The 19,361-nt window shown below is 51.3% G+C and overlaps 1 protein-coding gene across 5 annotated transcripts; it reads right to left on the reverse strand.

The window, feature by feature from the left end:
• Positions 1-2,644: 2,644 nt before the first annotated feature.
• AP1M2 (adaptor related protein complex 1 subunit mu 2) lies at positions 2,645-17,755 on the reverse strand. 5 transcript variants are annotated; one of them, XM_004060004.4, is made up of 12 exons: positions 17,629-17,755; positions 14,340-14,496; positions 14,031-14,098; positions 11,726-11,856; positions 11,468-11,615; positions 11,247-11,373; positions 9,686-9,828; positions 8,863-8,934; positions 7,160-7,318; positions 4,879-5,004; positions 4,391-4,466; positions 2,645-3,062 (listed from the first exon to the last, which is right to left on the reverse strand). In XM_004060004.4, exons 1-12 carry the CDS (start codon positions 17,668-17,670, stop codon positions 3,040-3,042), a joined length of 1,272 nt encoding a protein of 423 aa, XP_004060052.1. In that variant the 5' UTR covers positions 17,671-17,755; the 3' UTR covers positions 2,645-3,039. The 5 variants fall into 5 exon arrangements, with proteins under 5 accessions (XP_004060052.1, XP_018872135.1, XP_055227803.1 ...); XM_019016590.2 differs by having other exon boundaries at positions 9,686-9,834; positions 17,629-17,751; XM_055371828.2 differs by having other exon boundaries at positions 9,686-9,834; positions 17,594-17,692.
• Between the last annotated feature and the right edge of the window lie 1,606 nt (positions 17,756-19,361).

Below are 19,361 nucleotides of genomic sequence, written 5' to 3' on the forward strand. Positions count from 1 at the left end.
CCGGGCCGGCGTGCAGTGGTGCGATCACAGCTCACTGCAGCCTCGACTTCCCCGGGCTCAAGTGATCCTCCTGCCTCAGCCTCCCGAGTAGCTGGGACTACAGGGCGCACCACCACGCCCGGCTAATTTGTGTTTTTAGTAGATATGGGGTTTCACTATGTTGCCCAGGCTGGTGTTTTTTGTTTGTTATTTGTGTTTTGCTTTTAAATACAGATTTTTTTTTTTTATGTTGGGGTTCTTGCTTTGTTGCCCAGGCTGGTCCCGAATTCCTGGGCTCAACGGATCCTTCTGCCTTGGCCTCCAAAAGTGCTGGGATTACAGGCGTGAGCTCCTGCTCTCCGCCAATAGTTAAATCTTTTTAGAGTGGTAGAGGACTGACCAGATGAGCCATTGAAACGGAAAGGCAAAAAGCCGGGCGCGGTGGCTCACGCCTGTAATCCCAGCACTCTGGGAGGCTGAGGTGGGCGGATCACGAGGTCAGGAGTTCGAGACCAGCCTGACCAATATGGTGAAACCCCGTCTCTACTAAAAATATAAAAATTAGCTGCGCCTGGTGGCACGCACCTGTAATCCCAGCTACTCAGGAGGCTGAGACAGGAGAATCGCTTGAACCCAGGAGGCGGAGGTCGCAGGAGCCGAGATCGCGCCATTGTACTCCAGCCTGGGCAACAGAGTGAGACTCTGTCTCAAAAAAAAAAAGAAAAGAAAAGAAAAGAAAAAGAAAAAGAAAAAGAAACGGAAAGGCAGGGAGGGCCTCCCTGAAGAGGTGACATTTGATTTGAGACCTAAAGGTGAGGGAGGGAGACTTGTGGTTATATGGGGAAAAGCACACCAGCTGGGAGGCACAGCAGATGCTAAGGCCCAGAGGTGAGAGCGTGCCTGGTGTGGTACAGAGCAGGGGAGAGCAGGTAGGTGGGGTATCAGGATGGCAATTGTGCAGATCAATCCATGACTTTTTTATTTATTTATTTATTTATTTTTTAATTTTTTTTTTGGAGACGGAGTCTCACTCTTTCGCCCAGGCCAGAGTGCAGTGGCGCTATCGCGGCTCACTGCAAGCCCCGCCTCCCGGGTTCACGCCATTCTCCTGCCTCAGCCTCCCGAGTAGCTGGGACTACAGGCGCCCGCCACCGTGCCAGGCCTTTTTTTTTTTTTTTTTTTTTTTTTTGAGACAGAGTCTTGCTCTGTCGCCCACGCCCGACCAGGCCCTGGCTTTAATAAGATACGAATGCCGAGTGAAGTGGCTCACACCTGTAATTCCAACATTTTGGGAAGCTGAGGCGGGTGGATCACCTGAGGTCGGGAGTTCGAGACCAGACTAGCCAACATGGTGAAATCCCGTCTCTATTAAAAAATACAGGCCGGGCGCAGTGGCTCACGCCTGTAATCCCAGCACTTTGGGAGGCCGTGGCGGGCGGATCACGAGGTCAGGAGATTGAGACCATCCTGGCTAATACGGTGAAACACGGTCTCTACTAAAAATACAAAAAATTAGCCAGGCGTGGTGGCGGGCGCCTGTAGTCCCAGCTACTTGGGAGGCTGAGGCAGGAGAGTGGTGTGAACCCGGGAGGCGGAGCTTGCAGTGAGCCGAGATCACGCCACTGCACTCCAGCCTGGGCGACAGAGCAAGACTCTGTCTCAAAAAAAAAAAAAAAAAAATTAAGCCAGGCGCGGTGGCTCACGCCTGTAATCCTAGCACTTTGGGAGGCCAAGGCGGGCAGATAATGAGGTCAGGAGTTTGAGACCAGCCTGACCAACATGGTGAAACCCCGTGTCTACTAAAAATAACAATAATTAGTGGGGCATGGTGGCGCACGCCTGTAATCCCAGCTACTCAGCAGGCTGAGGCAGGAGAATCGCTTGAACCTGGGAGGTGGAGGTTGCAGTGAGCCGAAATCGTGCCACTGCACTCCAGCTTGGGCGACAGAGCGAGACTCCGTCTCAAAAAAACAAAAACAAAAATTAAGCCAGGCGCAGTGGCTCATGCCTGTAATCCCAGCACTTTGGGAAGCCGAGGCAGGCAGATCATGAGGTCAGGAGTTCGAGACCAGCCTGGCCAACATGGTGAAACCGGTCTCTACTAAATATACAAAAATTAGCTGGGTGTGGTGATGGGCGCCTGTAATCCCAGCTACTCGGGAGGCTGAGGCAGGAGAATCGCTTGAACCCGGGAGGCGGAGGCTGCAGTGAGCCGAGATCGCACCACTGCACTACTCCAGCCTCGGCGACAGACTGAGACTCCGTCTCAAACAAAACAAACAAACAAAAAAAGCCAGGCGTGATGGTGGGCGACTATGACTATAATCCCAGCTACTCGGGAGGCTGAGGCAGGAGAATTGCCTGAACCTGGGAGGCGGAGGTTGCAGTGAGCCGAGATCGCGACACTGCACTCCATCCTGGGCTACAGTGAGACTGTATCAAAAAAAAAAAAAAAGAAAAAAAAGAAAAAAGGAAAAAGGAAAAAAGAAGCGATGCTAACACGCGCCCTCTAGCGGCTACTGGGGGAACAGACTGGAGGTGCGAAGCAAAGGCAACAGCAGAGGACCAGGGCGATGACCCGGGACTGATGAATGGACAGACACGTGTTACCCACTCCCATTGCAGCACTTCAGTAATGTCCCCAAACAAGCACATAGGCAGCAGCTAGATTCATCTTTTTAATGACATCCTAAAATTCAGAGGAGGGGCCAGCGGGACCTCTGGGCTCAGCGGCTGTGAAGGAGGGACCCGCAACACCCGCTAAGGCAGGTAATTGCAAGAAGGCACTCGCGAGGGGGACTTCAAGCCCCTCTTCTATTTCTTCGTATAAAATCAGGGGGATGGGGAAAGCTCCAAGGGCGAGGGAAGCAGAGAGAGTTTCTCTCCCAGCCTATGGAATAAGGAAGAGGTGAGGAAGGGGCGGGTGCTGGGAGCAAGAAACTGACAAGTCCAGGACCTGCCCTCACACAGACACACACAGCCCGCACCTTCCCTCCCTCTAAAATCTGCATCCGGGGCTGTAAGGAAGCCCCGTGTTCAAGCCCCCATCTCTTCTCCCTTCTAGCTGGTACGAAGTTGGTAATCTGCAGAGAAAGAATGAGGAGGGGCCATCTCAGAAATGGGGAGAGGGGGGCCGGGCACGGTGACTCACGCTTATAATCCCAGCACTTTGGGAGGTCGAGGCGGGTGGATCACTTGAGGTCAGGGGTTCGAGACCAGCCTGGCCAACATGGTGAAACCCCATGTCTATTAAAAATACAAAAATTAGCTGGGCATGATGGTGCACACCTGTAATCCCAGCTACTAGGGAGGCTGAGGCAGAAGAATTGCTTGAACCCAGGAGGTGGAGGTTGCAGTGAGCTGAGATCGCGCCACTGCACTCCAGCCTGGGCGACAGAGTGAGACTCCATCTCAAAAAAGAAAAGAAATGGGGAGGGGTGAAGGAAGAGGGACAGCCTCCCACAGCCCCTCAATTCATCCCCTATCCCAGCACTCATGATCAACAAGGCTAAGAATGGGGCTAAACACAGGTACTGTAACCATAGAAACAAGGCAGTTTCCAGGCAGCAGATGGAGGTGCTATATGTTCAGCCCCTTCTCCAAACTCACGACCACCCTAGAACTGACGCTGACAACTGCCCCTGCTTTCTTTTTCCTTTTTTTTTTTTTTTTTTTTGAGCCAGGGTCTCACTCTTGCCCAGGATGGAGTGCAGTGGTGCAATCACAGCTCAGTACAGCCTCGACCTCCTGGGCTCAGGCGATCCTCCCACCTCAGCCTCCTGAGTTGCTGGGACTACAGGTGTGCATATCACACCTGGCTAATTTTTATATTTTTTGTAGTGAAGGGGTTTTGCTGTGTTGCCAAGGCTGGTCTGGAACTCCTGAGCTCAAGTGGTCCTCCCACCTCAGCCTCCCAAACTGCTGGAATTACAGATGTGAGCCACCACACCCAGCCAACTGCCCCCATTTTAAACACATGCAAACCAAGGCCCAGGGTGCCATGACAAGAAGGGGCAGTTTGCTTTCTTTTTCATTTTTTGAGACAGGGTCTCTGTCGACCAGGCAGGAGTGCAGTGGCACGATCTCAGCTCACTGCAACCTCCACCTCCCGGGTTCAAGCAATTCTGCCTCAGCTTCCTGAGTAGCTTGGATTATAGGCATACACCACCACACCCGGCTAATTTTTGTATTTTTAGTAGAAACAGGGTTTCACCATGTTGGCCAGGTTGGTCTCGAACTCCCGGCCTCAAGAGATCCACCCGCCTTGGCCTCCCAAAGTGCTAGAATTACACACGTGAACCATCACACCTGACCCTTGTTGGTTTTCTGAGCCAGAATGTGGTGAAAGCCTTGAGTCCCTACCCACTGCCTTTCCCTCACCCCATTGTCCCCAGGAGCTGGGCTGCCTTACCGCCACTCTGGGTGATGTAGCGAACCCAGGGCAGGGCCTGGTAACCACTTTTCTCAATGATCTTCATGTATCGGACCTGGAAGGGAATGAAAAGAGGTGGTCCAGGATTGCAGGAGGGAGGAGGCCAGGGCCAGGGAGAAAGAGACGGCTTAGGCCAAGCGGCTATGTGGCACAGGCTGGGATCGATGAGGGGATATCACATGGTCTTGGGGGGATGAGGTGGCACAGGCAACGGAATGGTGAATGGCTTTGGAGGTGGAGAAGGGACAGAAGTGAACAAGCCAGTGAGGAACAAGGTGGCACAGGCCGGGGGAGAGGGAGCACAGGCTGTGGGCAGATAAAGGTAACATTGCTCTAGGGAAAGACCAGGCAGCCTTCAGAGGAGTGTTGACACAGGCCAGGGGACTGAAGTGACTCGAGCCAAGGGACAGGAGAGAGGGGAACCCACCGAAGTCAAGGGGAGGAGCCTCCCTGCCTGCTTCTCTCACCTGGATCCCAGAGACGGTGAAGTAGGGGATCTCAAACTTGACCCCGATGGGGGGCCGGCCCTCCACCTCTTCCTTTTCCACACTGGGGAGGCCAAAGTGGGCTCGCATCAAGTACTCCTTGCCCCCCTGAGGGAACATGGGGGCATCAGGTACACCAGGGTCCCCCTACCTTCCCGAGACCTTCCTTACAGCAACCCCTGGAGTCAGATCTGCTCACAGCCCATTTCACAGACAGGAAAATAAAGGCTCCTTAGCCTGGGCAACATATTGAGATACCATCTCTACAAAAAGTTTAAAAATTAGCTGGGTGCGGTGGAACATGCCTGCAGTTTCAGCTACTCAGGAGGCTGAGGCAGGAAGATCCCTTGAGTCTGGGAGTTTGAGGCTGCAGTGAGCCATGATCTCACCACTGCACCCCAACCTGGGTGACAGAGACTCACCAGGGAAGATTCTGACTGCAAAACCCAATCAGGGTTTTTTTTCTTTTTTTAACTACCATGTCCTGTTTTACAGGCACTGATGATCCACCTCTCCCAAGATCATGGGGACAAACCAAAACCTCTAGTAGCCAAGGGATGTGGGTCACCTCATCCTGCCCATTTCACAGACAGGCAAACTGAGCCTCCTTAAGTGGAAATGGGTTTCCCAAACCCACCCAGCTCAGCAAAGCAATAGTGAGGAAGGTGAACCCAGGGCTGGTTTCCTCAAGACATTGGCAGGGGGATATTTAAATCCACACGCTTCCCGTCATGGAAGTTTACACGTCTGTGAAATAGACTGGCCTGGTTTCAAGCTTGATCACTTGCATACATACGTACCTCTCTGATTTACTTGTATTTCTTTTTTCTTTTTTTTTTTTTTTGAGATGGAGTCTTACTCTGTCGCCCAGGCTGGAGTGTAGTGGTGCGGTCTTGGCTCACTGCAAGCTCCGCCTCCCAGGTTCACGCCATTCTCCTGCCTCAGCCTCCCGGTAGCTGGGACTACAGGCGCCCGCCACCACGCCCAGCTAATTTTTTTTTTTTTTTTGTATTTTTAGTAGAGACGGGGTTTCACAGTGTTAGCCAGGATGGTCTCGATTTCCTGACCTCATAATCTGCCCGCCTCGGCCTCCCAAAGTGCTGGGATTACAGGCGTGAGCCACCGCGCCTGGCCTTGCATTTCTTTTTTCTTAGTTTTTTTTTTTCTTGAGACAGAGTTTCACTCTGTCACCCAGGCTGGAGTGCGGTGGCGTGATCTCAACTCACTGCAACCTCCACCGCCCGGGTTCAAGTGATTCTCCTGCCTCAGCCTCCTGAGTAGCTGGGACTACAGGCGCACATCCCCATGCCCGGCTAATTTTTTTTTTTCTTTCTTTTTTTGAGATGGAGTCTCGCTCTGTCACCCAGGCTGGAGTGCAGTGGCGTGATCTCTGCTCACTGCAAGCTCCACCTCCCGGCTTCAGGCCATTCTCCTGCCTCAGCCTCCCGAATAGCTGGGACTACAGGCGCCTGCAACCACGCCCGGCTAATTTTTTGTATTTTTAGTAGAGATGGGGTTTCACCATGTTAGCCAGGATGGTCTCGATCTCCTGACCTCGTGATCCGCCCACCTCGGCCTCCCAAAGTGCTGGGATTACAGGCGTGAGCCACCGTGCCCTGCCCTAATTTTTGTATTTTTAGTAGAGACGGGTTTTCACCATGTTGGCCAGGCTGGTCTTGAACTTCTGACCTCAGGTGATCTGCCCGCTTCAGCCTCCCAAAGTGCTGGGATTACAGGTATGAGCCACCATGTCCGGCCTTTTAATTTTTTTTTTTTTTTTTTTTTTTTGAGACAGAGTCTCGTTCTGTTGCCCAGGCTGGAGTGTGCAGTGGCACAATCTCAGCTCACTGCAACCTCTGCCTCCCGGGTTCAAGCAATTCTCCTGCCTCCGTGTCCCGAGTAGCTGGGATTACAGGCATGCGCCACCACACCCAGCTAATTTTTATATTTTTACTAGAGACGGATGTTAGCCGTCTCTATGTTAGCCAGGCTGGGATTTCAGGCGTGAGCCACTGCGCCCAGCTCCTCTTAATATTTTTATAGAGGCAGGGTCTCACTGTGTTCCCCAGGCTGGTCTCCACCTCCTGGGTTCAAGCGATCTGCCCGTGTCAGCCTCTCAAAGTACTGGCATTCCAGTCATGAGCCACCACACCTGACTGGGTCTCTGATTTGTTCTCTGCCTTGTTCTCATGGCTCCTGGGCAGCCCCCACACTACTCCAGTCCCCTCCACCCCCAGATCCCCCGCCAGTCCCTGGTGCTTACCGGGAAAGACTTAATACTCCAAATCACGACGTTTCTCTCCGGCACATACTTGGCGCTGCCCACACTGGTCTTGAATCTGGGGGAGTCGGCATCGCTGGGTACAGGCACAGATATCTCCACACCGTTGGCCACTGACTGTTTCTTAAACTGCCCCTTGGCCTGTCAGGGGAGCGAGCATGGGGCATGAAGAATTCGCTTGCTCATCCTTCAAATATTTACCAAGCCCTTTTTTTTTTTTTTTTTTTTTTTTGAGACGGAGTCTCACTCTGTCGCCCAGGCTGGAGTGCAGTGGCGCGATCTCGGCTGGCTGTAAGCTCCGCCTCCCAGGTTCACGCCATTCTCCTACCTCAGCCTCCTGAGCAGCTGGTACTACAGGCACCCGCCAGCACGCCCAGCTAATTTTTTTTGTATTTTTAGTAGAGACGGGGTTTCAGCGTGTTAGCCAGGATGTTCTCGATCTCCTGACCTCATGATCCGCCCACCCCGGCCTCCCAAAGTGCTGGGATTACAGGCGTGAGCCACCATGCTTGGCTTGGCCTTTTTTTTTTTTTTTTTAGACGGAGTCTTGCTCTGTCACCCAGGCTGGAGTGCAGTGGCACAATCTCTGCTCACGGCAACCTCCGCCTCCTGGGTTCAAGCAATTCTCCTGCCTCAGCCTCCCAAGTAGGTGGGATTACAGGCATGTGCCACCACGCCCTGCTAATTTTGTATTTTTAGTAGAGACAGCATTTCTCCATGTTGGTCAGGCTGGTCTGGAACGCCTGACCTCAGGTGATCCTACTGCCTCCGCCTCCCAACATGCTGGGATTACAGGTATGAACCACTGCACCCAGCCTGAAGGGTCATTTTGAATCAGGCAAAGGTGTATGGTGCTGTCCACATGGAAAGCACCAAGAACAGGGCTTCTTGAGCCTCATGGGTGTGGGCCTGAGTTCTAACAGTTGTTGGCTGTGTATCTGCAGGCAAATGCCTTAACTTCTGTGTGCCTCAGTTTCCTCATCCGTAAAATGGACAGGATAAGGATCCCCACCTTAGGATTGTGGAGGCCTGGGCTGAGAGGGCATATGAAAGGGCTTGTTGAAAAAAGCCGGGCGTGGTGGGCCACACCTGTAATCCCAGCACTTGGGGAGATGGAGGCAGGCGTGGTGGCAGGAGCCTGTAATCCCAGCTGCTCGGGAGGCTGAGGTAAGAGAATGGCGTGAACCCAGGAGGCAGAGGTTGCGGTGAGCTGAGATCGCACCACTGCACTCCAGCCTGAGTGACAGAGGGAGACTCTTTCTCAAAAAACAAAAAAACAAACAAACAAACAAACAAAACCCTTCAGTCCATCATAGGAGAGTTATTATTTTATTTGATAACAGATTTTTTTTTCTTTTTTTCTTTTTTGTTTTTGGAGATGGGGTCTAGCTCTGTCATCCAGGCTAGAGTCCTTGTCTCACTACAACCTCCTCCTCCTGGACTCAAGCAATCCTCCCACCTCAGCCTCCCAACTAACTGGCACTACAGGCACTCACCACTTTACCAGGCTAATTTTTGTATTTTTTGTAGAAACAGGGTTTCGCCCTGTTGCCCAGGCTGGTCTCAAAGTCCTGGGCTTAAGTGATCTAACCACCCCGGCCTCCCAAAGTGCTGGGATTACAGGTGTGAGCCACCGCACCCACCCGAGATCATGCATTGTTAATAAGCGTTCCCCCAAGGCCCACCTTGACCATGATCTCCACGCGGCTGTGGGAGAACTTCTCAATGACAGACTCAATCCAGATCAGTGGCTTGACCTGTGGGAAGAAGAAGGGGGGAGTTCTTGGAGACTCCATGTTGACTCTCTTCTTTTTTTTTTTTTTTTTTCTTTTTTTGAGACAGAGTCTCGCTTCTTCGCCCAGGCTGAAGTGCCATGGCGTGATCTTGGCTCACTGCAACCTGCACCTCCTGGATTAAAGCAATTCTCGGCCGGGCGCAGTGGCTCACGCCTGTAATCCCAGCACTTTGGGAGGCCGAGGCGGGCGGATCACGAGGTCAGGAGATCGAGACCATCCTGGCTAACACGGCGAAACCCCGTCTCTACTAAAAATGCAAAAAATTAGCTGGACACGGTGGCATGCGCCTATAGTCCCAGCTACTTGGGACGCTGAGGCAGGAGAATGGCGTGAACCTGGGAGGCAGAGCTTGCAGTGAGCCGAGATAGTGCTACTGCACTCCAGCCTGGGTGAAAGAGCCAGACTGCGTCTCAAAATAATAATAATAATAAAATTTAAAAAAAACAAATAAAGCAATTCTCCTGCATCAGCCTCCCCAGTACCTGGGATTACAGCATATGCCACCACACCCAGATAATTTTTGTATTTTTAGTAGAGACAGGGCTTCACCCTGTTGGCCAGGCTGGTCTCGAACTCCTGTCCTCAAGTGATCCACCCGACTCGGCCTCCAAAATTGTTGGGATTACAGGCGTGAGCCACTGCGCTGGGCCCAGGGTCGCTCTTCAGCCTACCCCAACCTACTCCACCCAGATGGGGCTGGACCCTGCCTCACCTGGGTGCTGAGGCGGTACGACATGAGCTCAAAGTCACCATCAGGAGGGATGAAGGAGATGGTGCGGTCGTTGTCAAAGCGAGAGAGCCGCACGCACTGGTGGAATTTTACATCCTCCAGCTCTACTGATTTGTTCTTGCTGCCTGAAACTCAGAGTGGAGAGTGCAGAGTGACCCTGGGAACCAGGAAAGGATCCCTATCCCCACCTTCCCTGCCGACCAATATCACCTATTTCACATATGGGAAACTGGGGCCCAGAGAGAATGAGCAAAAACTGGCACAGTAGAGCTGGAATCTGAACCTAGTATCTGTACAGGATCTGGCTTGGTTTTTTTTTGTTGTTTTTTTTTTGTTTTTTTGAGACAGAGTTTCACTCTTGTTGCCCAGACTGGAGTGCGATGGCATGATCTTGGCTCACTGCAACCTCCACCTCTCGAGTTCAAGCCATTCTCCTGCCTCAGCCTACTGAGTAGATAGGATTACAGGAATGTGCTACCACGCCCAGCTAATTTTGTGTTTTTAGTAGAGACGGGATTTCTCCATGTTGGTCAGGCTGGTCTCAAATTCCCCACCTCAGGTGATCCTCCCTCCTCGGTGTCCCAAAGTGCTGGGATTACAGGCGTGAGCCACTGTATACCCGGCAGTGTCTGGCTTTTAAATATGATGCTGAGGCCTGGCGTGGTGGCTCATGCCTGTAATCCTCGAACTATGGGAGGCTGAGATGGGCGGATCACAAGGTAAAGAGATCGAGACCATCCTGGCCAACGTGGTGAAACCCCGTCTCCACTAAAAATACAAAAAAAATTAGCCGGGCGTGGTGGCTGGTGCCTGTAGTCCCAGCTACTCAGGAGGCTGAGGCAGGAGAATCGCTTGAACCCAGGAGGCGGAGGTTGCAGTGAGCCGAGATCATGCCACTGCACTCCAGCCGGGTGACGGAGCGAGACTCCATCTTAAATCAATAAATCAATCAATAAATAAATAAGATGCTGAGCCAGGCACAGTAGTTCACACCTGTAATCCTAGCACTTTGGGAGGATTTTGCTTGAGGCCAGGAGTTTAGACCAGCCTGGGCAACATAGCGAGACCCCCGTCTCTATAAAAAATTTAAAAAGTAGGTGGTCCATGCCTGTAGTCCCAGCTACTCGAGAGGCTGAGGTGGGAGGATCAGTTGAGCCTCAGAGGTCAAGGCTGCAATGAGCTATGATCACACCACTGCACTGCAGCCTGGGTGACAGAGCGAGACCCCATCCCAAAATAAATAAATAAATAAGATGCTATTCTATCTCCTCCTCCCAGTAGGATGTCATCTCTGTAAGAACGCGGGTTTGTCTTTTTCTTCACTGCTGTGTCCTCGGAGCCTAAAACTGCACCTGGCACCCAATAGTCGCTCAATCATGAAACAGCCTTTGCAGTCAACCAATGGCTGCAATACTGGCCGTGACCAGCAGATGGTGAGCGAGCGCTTATTTCAAAACGGGCTGCGATTCTCCAAGTCCCCACGTGGGCCGGGTTTGCGACTCCCCTGTGCACTTCTCAGAAGAAAGGTCCCCTAAATGCTTACGGCCAGTGAGCTCGAAGAGCACGCGGTCATTGAGGCCCAGCCGCAGCTCTGGCATTCCCGACAGAAACACCTTGAGCTTGATGGTACCGACGATTTCGCTCAGAAGGACGCTGCCGTTGGCATTGACCTGAGGGAGGACGTTGGGTATAGTCAGCAGGCATCAAACTCCGTCTCCCGCAGCCAGGCCGTGGAAGGGGTGCCGGGGACGTGTGCAGGCTCACCAGCAGGTTGACAGACTCTATGACATCAATGAAGACCTCGTTCTTCTTATACTTGATACCCTCGGAGCGCCAGGACACAGCGTTGGTGACAGTGGGTGGCACCCGTGACTTGCCTGTCTCCAGCTTGTTGCTCTGCTGAGTGATGTACCTGGAGGGAGGGCGGCAGGGACAAGCAGCTGGACCCAGGGACAACTCTGTGGACCTCCAGTTCCTTACACCCACAGTCCAGCCCATGGCTGCCTCCAGGGGTCCACTCACTCCTGCAGGATCTTGCTGTCGGTGGTCTGCGGGAAGCCAAAGTCCATGAGCTCGTCCAGCAACTCGTAGACGATGACAAAATTGTCCCGGATGCTCTCCTCCTCCAGCTCCTTGAAGTATTCGCAGAATACCTGGGGGTCGGAGGAGAAAGAGACCCACAAAAGTGTGCCTATGGGTTGGGCATAGTAGCTCATGCCTGTAACCCCAGCACCTTGGGAGGCCAAGGCACAAGGATCACTTAAGGTCATGAGTTCAAGACCAGCCTGGGCAATATAGTGAACCCCTATCTCTTTTTTTCTTTTTTCTTTTTTTTTGAGACAGTCTCGCACTGTCACCCAGGCTGGAGTGCAGTGGCACTATCTCGGCTCACTGCAACTCCTGCCTCCGGGGTTCAAGCGATTCTCCTGCCTCAGCCTTCCGAGTAGCTGGAACTACAGGCGCGCACTACCAGAGCCAGCTAATATTTGTATTTTTAGTAGAGACGGGGTTTCACAATGTTGGCCAGGATGATCTCGATCTCTTGATCTCGTAATCCGCCCATTTTGGCTTCCCAAAGTGCTGGGATTACAGGCATGAGCCACCGGTGCCCGGCCATGAGCCCCTATCTCTAACAACAACAACAAAAATTTTAATAGGAGTTCGAGGCTGCAGTGAGCCATGAGGATGCTACTGCACTCCAGCCTGTGCAACAGAATAAGCCCCTGTCTCAAAAAGAAAAAAGGCCGGGCATGGTGGCTCATGCCTGTAATCCCAACAATGGGAGGCCAAGGGAGGCAGATCACTTGAGGTCAGGAGTTTGAGACCAGCCTGGCCAACATGGCAAAACCCCGTCTATACTAAAAATACAAAAATTAGCCAGGCATGGTGGCACCTGCCTGTAATTGCAGCTACTAGGGAGGCTGAAGCAGGAGAATCACTTGAACCCAGGAGGTAGAGGTTGCAGTGAGCTGAGATTGTGCCACTGCACTCCAGCCTGGGCAACAAAGTGAGACCCTGTCTCAAAAGAAAAAAGAAAAAAGAAAAAGTGTACTGAATGCTTGAAAAATTAGGCAAAAAAGGGCGGGTATGGTGGCTTCTTTTTTTTTTGAGACTAAGTCTCACAGTGTTGCCCAGGCTGGAGTGCAGTGGCGAGATCTTGGCTCACCACAACCTCTGCCTTCCAGGTTCAGGTGATTCTCCTGCCTCAACCTCCCCAGTAGCTGGGATTACAGGCGCACGCCACCATGCCCGGCTAATTATTGTATTTTTAGTAGAGACGGTGTTTCTCCATGTTGGCCAGGCTGGTCTCAAACTTCTGACCTCAAGTGATCCACCCGCTTTGGCCTCCAAAAGTGCTTTGATTACAGGTGTGAGCCACTCGGGAAGGCTGAGGCAGGAGAATCACTTGAACCTGGGTGGCAGAGGTTGCGGTGAGCCAAGATCACGCTATTGTACTCCACCATGGGCAACAAGAGCGAAACTCCTTCTCTAAAAAAAAAAAAAAAGAAGGGAAGGGAGGGGAAGCGCTTCCAGGATTTTTTTTTTTTTTTTTTTTTTTTTGAGACGGAGTTTCACTCTGTCACCCAGGCTGGAGTGAAGTGTTGTGATCTTGACTCACTGTAACCTCCACCCTCCAAGTTCAAGCGATTCTCCTGCCTCAGCCTCCTGAGTAGCTGGGATTACAGGCAGGTGCCACCATACCCGGCTAATTTTTGTATTTTTAGTAGAGAAGGGGTTTCTCCATGTTGGCCAGGCTGGTCTCGAACTCCTGGCCTCAAGCAATCCACCCACCTCAGCCTCCCAACGTACTGGGATTACAGGCATGAGCCACTGTGCCTGGCCTTTTTCTTTTTTTTTTTTTAAGCACAGAGACAAGAAGTCACTTGCTCAAGGTCACACAGTGAGGAAGCAGGGAAGCTGCGATTAGATGCCAAGTCCTTGGGCTTAGCTGAGCCGTATGCTCTCTGAGACATTCTTGGTCCCTGCCCTTTAGGGAGAGATGACTTCATAAGCAGCTGATGAGATGCAGAGTGATGGGGCTTTGATGGCAGATGCACAGAGACTCAAACAAGGCCCCAGGGAAGGGCTGAGCATGGTGGCTCCCACGCTTTGGGAGGCCAAGGCAGGAGGATTGCTTCAATCCAGAAGTTCTAGACCAGCCTGGGCAATATAGCAAGACCCCATCTCTACCAGAAAAAAAAAAAAAAAAGAAGACCCAGGGAGATCTGGGAAGGCTTCCTATCAGAAAAGGATCTTGAATCTTGAAAGAGGCGGGCAAGACGGGTAGACAGATAGACCAGTTAGCCAATGGGAGGCTAGTACCTACCTCTATTGTCTTATACAGGAAGGAGTACACTAGGGAGGCATTGGCATTCTTTGATGTGGTGGCCACCACTAGGGGCAGCAAGGTTAAGGATAAGGTACCATTTATGGAGAAGTAAATGGAATACAGACCCCGAACCTCCACCCTGTCCCTTGCCACCACCCTCATCTCTACCTGCCCCTGCCCCCGAGCCTAAGCCACAGAGATGTGCGGTGCAACTCCTGTCCTCAGCCCACCCTCTCTTGGCCTGAGCTGCCACCATCGCCGACAGCCCCCACACCCACCTCCAGGGACACCACATGGGGTGGATACAGTAGAGGTTGCTGTGTTTGATCCATAGGAAGTGGACCTGGCCGTGGCTCAGCAGTGGGGCCAGGGTGCCTTCCTCCTCCCGCTGTACCAGCAAAGGCATGAAGTGCTCAATCTTGCTCATGGCCACGTCGCCCTTGTAGTTGCGGCTGATCAATGGCTGAGGGTGGAAGGAAAGGGCCTAGTCACCACCAGCATCCAGGAACCTACCACGCTGAGGAGGCACAGTGCCTGGTTCTGACCCTACTTCCTAGCTGAGGGGCTTGGGCAAGGCTCTGCCTCCTTGTGCCTGTTTCCTGCTCTGTTTCTATGGGAGTGTGATGACAACAGCTAATGGGTCTAGGGCCCTCACTAAGTGCCAGGCTGTGTTTTATTAAAGGGTAGGCGATGGCTGGACGCAGTGGCTCACGCCTGTGATCCCAGCATTTTGGGAGGCTGAGGCGGGTGGATCATGAGGTCAAGAGATCGAGACCATCCTGGCCAACATGATGAAACCCCGTCTTTACTAAAAATACAAAAAATTAGCTGGGCATGATGGCGTGCATCTATAGTCCCAGCTACTCGGGGTGCTGAGGCAGGAGGATCACTTGAACCTGGGAGGCGGAGATTGCAGTGAGCCGAGATCGTGCCACTGCACTCCGGCCTGGCGACAGAGCAAGACTCCATCTCAAAAGAAGAAAGAGAGAAAGAAAGAGAGAAAGTAAAGAAGGAAGGAAGGAAGGGAAGGAGGGAGGGTAGGAGGGAAGGAAGGAAGGAAGGAAGGCAGGCAGGCTGGCTACTAAAAAAAGAGTAGATGTTTACTAACTTATTAGTTCTTGCCACAACCCTGTGGGGTAGATGTTATCATCATCTCCATTTCACACAGGAGAAGTGAGGTTAGAAACCATGTCCACTGGAAGCATATGGAAACTGGGGATTGATCTAAGGCATCCTGGTCCAGAATCCCTGCTGTTGCCCCAGACTTCATTTGCACCAAAGTCGGATTATTTAAAACAACAACAACAACAAAAAAAAAAAACAAAGAAGAGGCCAGGTGCAATGACTCACTCATGAAGACCAAGGCAGGAGGATCGCTTGAGGCCAGGAGTTTGAGACCAGCTTTGGCAACATAGCGGGATCCCTCTACAAAAAATTTCAAGAATTAGCTGAGCATGGTGGCCTGCACCTCTGTAGTCACAGCTACTCTGGAGGCTAAGGCAGAAGAATCAATTGAGCCTAGGAGGTCGAGACTACAGTGAGCTGTGGTCATACTACTGCACTCCAGCCCGAGCAACAGAGTGAGACCCTGTCAAAAAAAGAAAGAAGAAAAGAAAGAAAGAAAGAAAGAAAGAAAGAAAGAAAGAAAGAAAGAAAGAGAAAAAAGAAAGAAAGAAAGGAAAGAAAGAAAGAAAGAAAGAAAGATAGATAGATGGATAGATAGATAGATAGATAGATAGATAGATAGATAGATAGATAGATAGATGACAGTTCATATGATTGTGCCTGGTAGTCAGGAAGACACCCATAATAGTAAACACTTCTGTCTGGGCACGGTGGCTCACGCCTTTAATCCCAGCACTTTCGGAGGCTAAGGCGGGTGGATCATGAGGTCAAGAGTTCGAGACCATCCAGGCCAACATGATGAAACCCCGTCTCTACTAAAAATACAAAAATTAGCTTGGTGTGGTGGTGCATGACCGTAATCCCAGCTACTCAGGAGGCTAAGGCATGAGAATCACTTGAACCCAGGAGGTGAAGGTTGCTGTGAGCTGAGATCACACCAGCCTGGTGACAGAGCGAGACTCCATCTCCAAAAAAAAAAAAATTAGTTACCACTTCCTAAGGTTGTTTTGTCCAGTGTCTGAACAGGGAGGACCCATGGCAGGTTCTCAAACATCTTAGCTCTCACTATTAATATTAACGGGAATATTATTTTCACCACCACTCTTATTTTGGCTATTAAATGACAAGACAGGCTGACTGCAGTGGCTCACACCTGTCATCCCAACACTTTGGGAGGCTGAAGCAGGGGGATAGCTGGGGACCAGGAGTTCAAGACCATCCTGGGCAACATAGCAAGACTCCATCTGTACAAAAAAATTAAAATAAAAAATAGGCCGGGTGCGGCCGGGCGCAGTGGCTCACATCTGTAATCCCAGCACTTTGGGACGTCGAGGTGGGCAGATCACAAGGTCAAGAGATTGAGACCATCCTGCCCAACATGGTGAAATCCCATCTCTACTAAAGATACAAAAAATTAGCCAGGCGTGATGGTGCATGCCTGTAATCCCAGCTACTCAGGAGGCTGAGGCAGGAGAATCACTTGAACCCGGGAGGTGGAGGTTGCAGTGAGCCAAGATCATGCCATCGCACTCCAGCCTGGGTGACAAGGCGAGACTCTGTCTTGAAAAAAAAAAAAGAAAATACAAAAATTAGCCAGGCATGGTGGCACGCACCTGTAGTCCTAGCTACTCGGGAGGCTGAGGCAGGAGAATTGCTTCAACCCGGGAGGTGGAGGTTGCAGTGAGCCAAGATGGAGCCACTGCACTCCAGCCTGGGTGACAGAGCGAGACTCTATTTCAAAAAAAAAAAAAAAAATTAAAAATAGCCGGGCATGGAGGGGTCAGCCCGCAGCCCCAGATATTCAGGAGTTTGAGAGCAGCTTTGGCAACATAGCGGGATCCCTCTACAAAAAAATGTCAATAATTAGCCAGGCATGGTGGCCTGCACCTGTGTAGTCACAGCTACTCCGGAGACTGAGGCAGGAGGATCGCTTGAGCCCAGGAATTCCAGGCTGCAGTGAGCTATGATCGCACCACTGCACTCAAGCCTGGGAGACAGCAAGAGACCCTGTCTCCAAAATAAAAAAAGACAAGAGGAATAAAAGGACTTCAGGAAGAGGCAAGGCAGCCACAGATGGGGGGAGTTAGAGGCCCCTGTTCCAGTTGCCTTCCCCAGGTATTAACACTGTGGATGCCGACAGTGATGGAGATAATTTCAATTTGCTGAGTCCCTAATATTTCCAGAAAGGCCACTGTGCTAAGTAGTTTACACGCAGCGAGTTGTATTAATTCTCATTGGGTGGGGAGCTCTGTTGCTCCCATTTTTACATACAGAGAAACTGAGGCCCTGGGAGGCGAACCCCTTGGCCTCAGGCACAAGGCGAGTGAATACTGGAGGTGGGATTCCCAGGGATTGCAGGGGGAGGGGGTGTTCCCAGACCTCTTCCTGGCCCGCGCGGAGGGGTCGCCCCTGAATCCCTGGGAGCGAGACCTCACCTGTCCGTCTCCCAACTCCTCATGCCCAGCCTCACCTTGCCCTTAACGTCCAGAATGAAGACAGCCGAGGCGGACATGGTGGCGGCCGAAGGACTTAGGAGTCGGGGAGGGAGCGCCGGGAGGCGATGGCGGCGCCGCTTCCTTCTTCCTGCGGAAGCGCCTGCGCCCAGGTGAGAGCCCAGGTGTGTGCGTCTTAAAGGGGAGGCGGCCAGGTGAGCAGCGCTGTCGGCCAACGTGAAGATGGCTGCGGGGCCAGGAGAGGTACTGCGACTTCAGATGGGTCTGCTGCCCCCCTTCACTTTCCCTAGCCACCCAGGAGTAATGACGGGTGGAGACCCCAAACCAATCAACCATCCTTCCATCCATTCATTCATCCTTCCTTTCATTCATCTATCTATCCATCCATTCATTCTTGCATTCATTAATCCATCCATTCATTAATCCATCCACGCATCCACTCATTTAGCCATTCATTAATCCATCTTCCATCGATTCATTGATCCGTCCATCCATTCGTCATCCATTTCTTCATCCATTTTTGCATTCATTTATTCGTCTATCCATTATCCATTCATCCATCCATTTATTCATCCATTCATTCATCCCTTCTTGCATTCATTCATTTATTCATCTTTCCATTCATCCATCCATTCTAACATTCATCAATTTATTCATCCATCCATCCATCCATCCATCCGTTCATCCATTCTTGCGTCATTAATTTATTCATCTATCCATTCATCAATCCATCCATCCATCCATTCTTGCATTCTTTAATTTATTCATCTATCCATTCATACACCCATCTATCCATTCATTCATCCTCTCATTGATTCATCCATCCATTCACCTTCTTTCTCCTCTGTCTCACCCACACACGTCAGCCCCCATACAGCAGGGACTTTGTCTTGTTCATGTTTATGTCCCTAGTGCTCAGCACTGGGTGCTCAAAATTTGCCCAATTCATTCATTCACTCATTCATATAATGAATTTTACTGGTGAATTTTACTGACTGAATTTGAAATAGTCATTCACTCAGTAACAGGAACCGTGGATATAATTCTGAGCAGGACAAATGTACTTGCTTTTATTATTCTTACAAATTTACTCTTATTCATTTAAAATAAAAAATTTATTTTTTTTGTTTTTTGAAATGGAGTCTCGCTCTGTTGCCCATGCTGGAGTGCAGTGGAATGATTTTGGCTCACTGCAACCTCCACCTCCCAGGTTCAAGCAATCCTCCTGCCTCAGCACCCCTAGTAGCTGAGATTACAGGCAAGCGCCACCATGCCCAGCTAATTTTTTTTTTTTTTAGACTCCAGGCTGGAGTGCAGTGGCATGATCTCTACTCACCACAACCTCCGCTTCCCGGGTTCAAGGGATTCTGCTGCCTCAGCCTCCCAAGTAGCTGGGATTACAGGTATGTGCCATCACGCCTGGCTAATTTTGTATTTTTAATAGAGATGGGGTTTCACCATGTTGGCCAGGCTGGTCTCGAACTCCCGACCTCAGGTGATCCACCCACCTCAGCGTCCCAAAGGGCTGAGATTACAGGCGTGAGCCACCGCACCCAGCCAAAAAACTTTTTTTGTAGAGACAGGGTCTCACTCTGTACCCTAGACTGGACTGCAGTGATGCAATCATGGCTCACTGCAGCCTCGACTTCCTGGGCTCAAGCCATCCTCCTGCCTCAGCCTCCCTAGTAACTGGAACTACAGGTACAAACCACCACACCCAGCTAATTTTTTTTGAGACGGAATTTTGCTC

This window comes from Gorilla gorilla, chromosome 20 (assembly GCF_029281585.2).
Source record: "Gorilla gorilla gorilla isolate KB3781 chromosome 20, NHGRI_mGorGor1-v2.1_pri, whole genome shotgun sequence".
NCBI lineage: Eukaryota > Metazoa > Chordata > Mammalia > Primates > Hominidae > Gorilla > Gorilla gorilla.